Source organism: Microtus ochrogaster, unplaced genomic scaffold (assembly GCF_000317375.1).
Source record: "Microtus ochrogaster isolate Prairie Vole_2 unplaced genomic scaffold, MicOch1.0 UNK137, whole genome shotgun sequence".
NCBI classification, from domain to species: Eukaryota; Metazoa; Chordata; class Mammalia; order Rodentia; family Cricetidae; genus Microtus; species Microtus ochrogaster.
Genome location: NW_004949235.1, coordinates 506,874 through 512,444, shown reverse-complemented (window position 1 = coordinate 512,444; position 5,571 = coordinate 506,874). Strand labels below are relative to the sequence as shown.

Here is a 5,571-nt window from a genome sequence, read left to right as displayed (position 1 = left end):
AGTAACACAAACCCTAGTGGACTGAAGGACTCCACAGAACACTTTAGTAACACAAACCCTAGCATCATGAAAGGTCTTCAGAAACACTGGGCAACTTCAACAGTACTACAGCCTGGCAGAGAGCGAGGGAGTCCTGCTGGAGAGAAAGTCTGTGAGAAAGGGTGGGGAAGCAGGGGAAGAGCGGCCTGCAGAGCGACAGGGCACTTCCTTTCCTTCCTCCCTGCTTTCAGAAGCACCTTCTCAAGATTGACAATGTTCCCAACTAATTCTGTTTTTTCAAATTCTCCGCACACAGCTGAAGCCTTTTGCTCAGTAACCCTCTAGTCTTGTTATAAACCTCAGAGGCTCTGCATCACTTCTCGAGTGAGCTGAGAGTACTGACTAACACACCAAGGCAGTGGCTCTCGACCCACGGGTCACAAACCCTTTGGCAAACCTCTATCTCCAAAAATATTAAAGTTAGAAAGCAGCAACGGAATAATTTTGTAGTTGGGAGTCAGCACAACATGAGGAACTGTACTAAAGGGTCGCCGCGTCAGGAAGGTTGAGAACCACTGCTCTAAGTACCCAACATTCCAACCATATCTTCTGCATGATTTGAAGATTCTAGAAAGATAAAATTAGACCCACATACTTTTCACATTTTGGTATGTAAGAGCTATCAAGAGCCTTATGCATATAAAAGTTCAAAATGTATTTATTAAATGAGGGAGCAGATGGTATACAACGAATCTTCGATAACATTGGCAGCATGGTGGGAGACTTGGTTGATGGCCTTGTTTGTGAGTTAGGACATCAGATTAGCATCACATGTTCTGCTATTCTGTGTAGGATAATGTCATGCCAAAATGGCATTTGGATGGATACTGTAGGGAGAACTAGCTTGGAAAGGACCAGAAATAAAAACATTTTGCTAACAGTATTTTACTGACAAAAAAAATGTGGATTTGGGAGTTTGTTGATTAGTCACAAATATGAATATTCATCCAATAAATACCAAAACTTTTCACACATGCCTTTATTTTCTATCTACTTTAATTCATTTCTGAAAAAGTGGCTTTTAAAAAGCACAGTAATTGTGAAATCTCTTTATTGTAAAGAGACCCCAGAAAGCAAGGTCAACCTTCTTCAAACTTGAAATATCTTCATGTTAGAACCTTACAATCTGATCCTTGAAACTGGACAACTGAAAACACTGTATTTTCATCACAATATAGACACTTGAAAAGTATTACAACTACAAATATCTACAGATGGTTCCTGGTTTACGAGGGCTCAAACTTGTGATTTTAAACACAGCCATGGAGTGAAAGTGGGAAGAATACACAGCTCGAGTTCCAACATTCTCACTCCCAAGGCTAAACAGCAACAGCAAGCTGCAGGCCGCAGCTACGTGTTCATGGGCAACAGCTTATGCTCTGCGGTGCGCTGTGCATCTACGCCACACTGCTCAGCAGGGTGGTGAGTTCAGTGTGTTTTCTCTATATGGCATTTTATACGTACAAGATGTTTACTGCATCATAATCCCATTGTCTACAGAGGCTCCTCACATAAAAGGCATTTTACAGCACAGTGCAGTACTCTATCAACACCTGAAAATGCAAACACACTAACAGTAAAGGGGCTCTCTTTTCTCAGAGCCATGCCTCGCTCCAGTCACCCTCACCGCATTACGAGCTCACTGGTGACGGCCGGGAGGCTTCCCAGCAAATACAGAACCAAGGAAGAGATTAATATAGGCTCTTATCATAGCTTCATGCTAGAAACGCCTGGAGGTGGTTGAGTTTTGGAGACAAGGCCTCACTATGTAGCCCAGATTGCTCTCAAACTCACCACCGTCCTGCCCCAGCGTCCCAAGTGCTGGCACTACCGATGTTAGCCACCTTGTTTAGACCATCAGCAGAGTCTGGTAGTTACGAGCCTCCTAGTCAATGGGTGCTGATGTATCTGCAATCTCTCTCCAGGGACACCCATCATCTGGGGTTGAGAACCACTGCTTTAGGGTTTAGCCATGGAAAAATAAGTGTCTTATTTGTTTTTTTCCGAGTACCAAAACGAGGATATAGTTTTGTGGAAACTGATGATGGTGGTAGTTTTGTTTTAAAGAAACCCACTCACCTGCCTTCTGGCAATGCACAATCTTTTCATACACAGCATCTGCATTCTCGATCAGCGCCTTGAGAGACTGCATCATCTGTAAAGGAACAGCCACACGTGAGATCACACCAGACAGCCAGGTTCTAAACTCAGGCAGACAGGTTCATGTGCAGGTGGACTGGGTAGAACCGCACTCCGGGGTATTCACGTGGTACACACTGAACTTGCCTTGGGCAGTATCAATGGGTGTGTTCAACCTATCTAAGGATTCTTCTGGGTTTTTTGTTTGTCTGTTTTTTGAGGTTTGGTCTTATACTGTAGTTTAGGGTGACCTGGAACTCACTGGGTGGACCAAATGGCCTTAAAATCTGACAAAATTCCCAGCTCAGCCTTTTAAGGGTTGGGAATGAGGCACTGTGCCTGACACACTGTGCTTGACACTGACCTGAGTTCTAGCCCTCCCCCCCCCTTTTTTTTTTGATTTTCGAGACAGGGTTTCTCTGTAGCTTTTGGTTCCCGTACTGGAACTGAAAGACCCTACAGACCCCCTCCTCAAAACCCGCAGCTAGCATGCACCCGGGGGAACGTCCTGTTTGCTTAAAATAAAAAAATTCTCCGGATCAGCAGCCAGCCTGCTCTCGTAAGAACATCCCATGTGCTTGAGAGAGCAGGATGTCTATGAGATAGGAAGACTGCAAGGCAGGATGTCAATAAGATAGGACATCAACAAACAGGTTGACTGCAAAACAGGATATCTATAAGATAGGAACAGGATGACTGTTGCCAGACATCCATGCTGAGAGAGGAAACCATTCATGCCCCCCACCTCATTCCGATAACCACGCTTTTGCTTCTGTAAACTTGCTTTTTGCTCTTCCCTATAAAAAGCCTGCCCTCCAGTTGGCAGGGCGCAAGTCCTCCGAAAGACTTTGCCGCCCGCAGGTACCTGTGTTTACTCAATAAACCTCTTGCTAATTGCATCCTGTGGTCTGGACTCGGACCCCCTGCAGGTACCTGTGTTTACTCAATAAACCTCTTGCTAATTGCATCCTGTGGTCTGGACTCGGATTGTCCTGGTTCTGGGCACTTCATTGGAGAAAAAGGTCCTCTCTGAGGGTCTTTCATTTGGTGCGTTGCCCAGGAATTGAAGACCCCGACCCAGGAGCTACCGACTCACCACCGGGAGGTAAGCTGGCCAGCGCTGATTCATTAGTCTTTGTGTTTGTCTGTGTCTGCTTCTGCTAAACTCTGTATGCTCAGATCTGAGTGCTCTGAATTTGGCGAGAAAGAAAGGGGCTGACGAGCCCGGACTTTCCCTCGCAGCCCTGGAAGACGTTCCAGGGAATTTGGTACCCGATTTTTCGGGGCTTGGCCAGTATCAGAAGGATACGTGGTTTTGACTGGAGGAGGGGAATTCGGACTCCCACTGCCTCCATTTGAAGTTTTGCCTTCGGCATTAAGCCGAAACCGCGCCGGCGCATCTGTATTGTCTGTGTATTTTTGTGCTTAATATGTTCTTTGTTTTGTATATCTGTTTGTACTCGAGTCTAAATCTGGTACCATGGGGCAGTAAGTAACCATCTCTTTGACCCTAACTCTGTGAAAATCCAAAAGGAACGCTGACAGTCTGCCCCTCCTTTCTTCTCTAGGCTGTGCCTTGCTGAGGCTGTGCTGCTGAAGTGCCCTGCTTGCTGTTGTGAGGGGGGAGGGATCAGGACTGGTGATCTCCTGCGGCACAGCCTGGAGCCAGGCCTAGGCAGGGCATGGCAGCAACCCTGGCCCGAGTCAGAGAAGGGGGCAGCTGTGGCCCCCACATCTGCATGTGAGTCCCCTCCCTGGCCCAGCAGCAGCCGCCTTAGCTGTTACCATGGGCGCCCATGCAGAGACGCTTGAACTCCTTAGCATCATCGCAGGAGCCCAGGGAGCATAACTCTCCCCTCAGTGCCAGGTCCTGGGAGGATCCCCAGTGGGGTTCCCTGTGGAGAAGGCTTGTTTTCCTTGGAAAATAAGGTGCTAGGGACTGAATGGCAGCCTCCCCTCTACAAATGCCATTTAAAGCCTTGTGCCAAAGATCTGTGGCCCTTGCCCAGGGGAAGTAGCTGGTGCTAGCACCAGGGTCACGGAACTAAGGCCTCCTGGACCTTTTCGTTTTGGCAGTAGGGCAAGAGATTGCAAGTAAATATCCCTGTGGCTGTTGGTAAATGGCAAATGTGGATTCAGAAATGACAGGTAGTGGAGTAAGCTGACATTGGAAGGGCCTACCAGCCCTGATAGTGTCTCTCTTCTGGGGATGCTCTGTTCCAGTCATCATGTGCTGCATCCAGGGTAAAAGCCTCTGGTTTAAAAATTGGAAAAATTAAATTGAGTCACTTTAAAATAATGTGCTTATAAAAAAACCTACAGATTGTTGGTTTCTATATTTCTTACTATGCAGTGTGTCCAGAGGAAAGTGAATTCCCAGCTCTGTTTAGATGGGTGCAGGACTACACTGTCTTCAAGAACTATTGCTGTAAAAGCCCTGGCCCAGGGCTGGGGCCATATGAACAGCCCAGCTGAGCTTCTAAGCCAGCCCATGTTTAGATCTGAATTTAACACTTGTCTGCTCACAATGCTTGTGATAAGGTGGGTGCCCCGAGTTGCCCCACATGGCAAAGATCTGCTAAAGCCTCTCACCCCACCACAATGGCAAAAGGGGCGTTACTGAATGATAAGGTTGAGTTAAAATGGCCCTTTTGACTCTTTATAATGTTTATGGCTATTTAAAAAAAATGGCGAAGATTCTCATTTATTATTAATATAAAAAAGGTGCATTTTGGGTTGTTTTCAGATTATGTCTATGATAATATAAAGAATGTCGCTAAGTTTTAAGATAATATGTTATCTAATTCTGAAAATCCACCATGCTAATGTTCAAAGTAGCTGTAAGCATAAACTGTCAAATGATATTTTTAATCTTGGTCAGTTTTACAGAAATAAGATAAAACCTCAGAATTGTTTAATTTGCATTTCCCTGATGATTAAGGACGTTATATTTAAGCAAATTTTAAATATCTTTCAGTCATTTAAAGTTCACTTGTTGAGAATTTACAGTTTTGGTCTGTGACATAATTGTACTGAAATATTTGTTTTTATGAGGATTAAGCTTCTAAGTTCCTTGCATGGTTTTAAAATAATTGATAAAGATACCTTTCCTATTCTACAGGCTGATATTATGTTCTGTTAATTATATCCTTTGTTATACAAAAAGTTTCTCAGTTCTGGAGATTTTAATTACTGATTGTTTCCTTTAATGTCTACGCTACTGAGGCTATGTTCAAAATTCTACTTATATTGTTGCCCTTATGTTAAGGTCTTTAATTTGTTTGGATTTCAGTTTTGTGCATAGACATAAATATGGATCTATTTTCATTCTTCTACATAATGATGTTTAATTAATTCTTAAAGGGAGAAACTGACAGTCAAAATGCTGGGCTC

General features: G+C 44.4%; 1 protein-coding gene across 1 annotated transcript in view; it reads right to left on the bottom strand.

Annotated features, from left to right (window-relative positions):
- Positions 1 to 5,571, bottom strand: part of Plcl2 (phospholipase C like 2) — a 185,573-nt gene that overhangs the window by 31,882 nt on the left and 148,120 nt on the right. Inside the window, exon 4 of the mRNA XM_013355475.2 lies at positions 2,119 to 2,194. Within this exon, the coding sequence (XP_013210929.1) occupies positions 2,119 to 2,194 (76 nt within the window). The remainder of the gene's footprint in view (positions 1 to 2,118; positions 2,195 to 5,571) is intronic.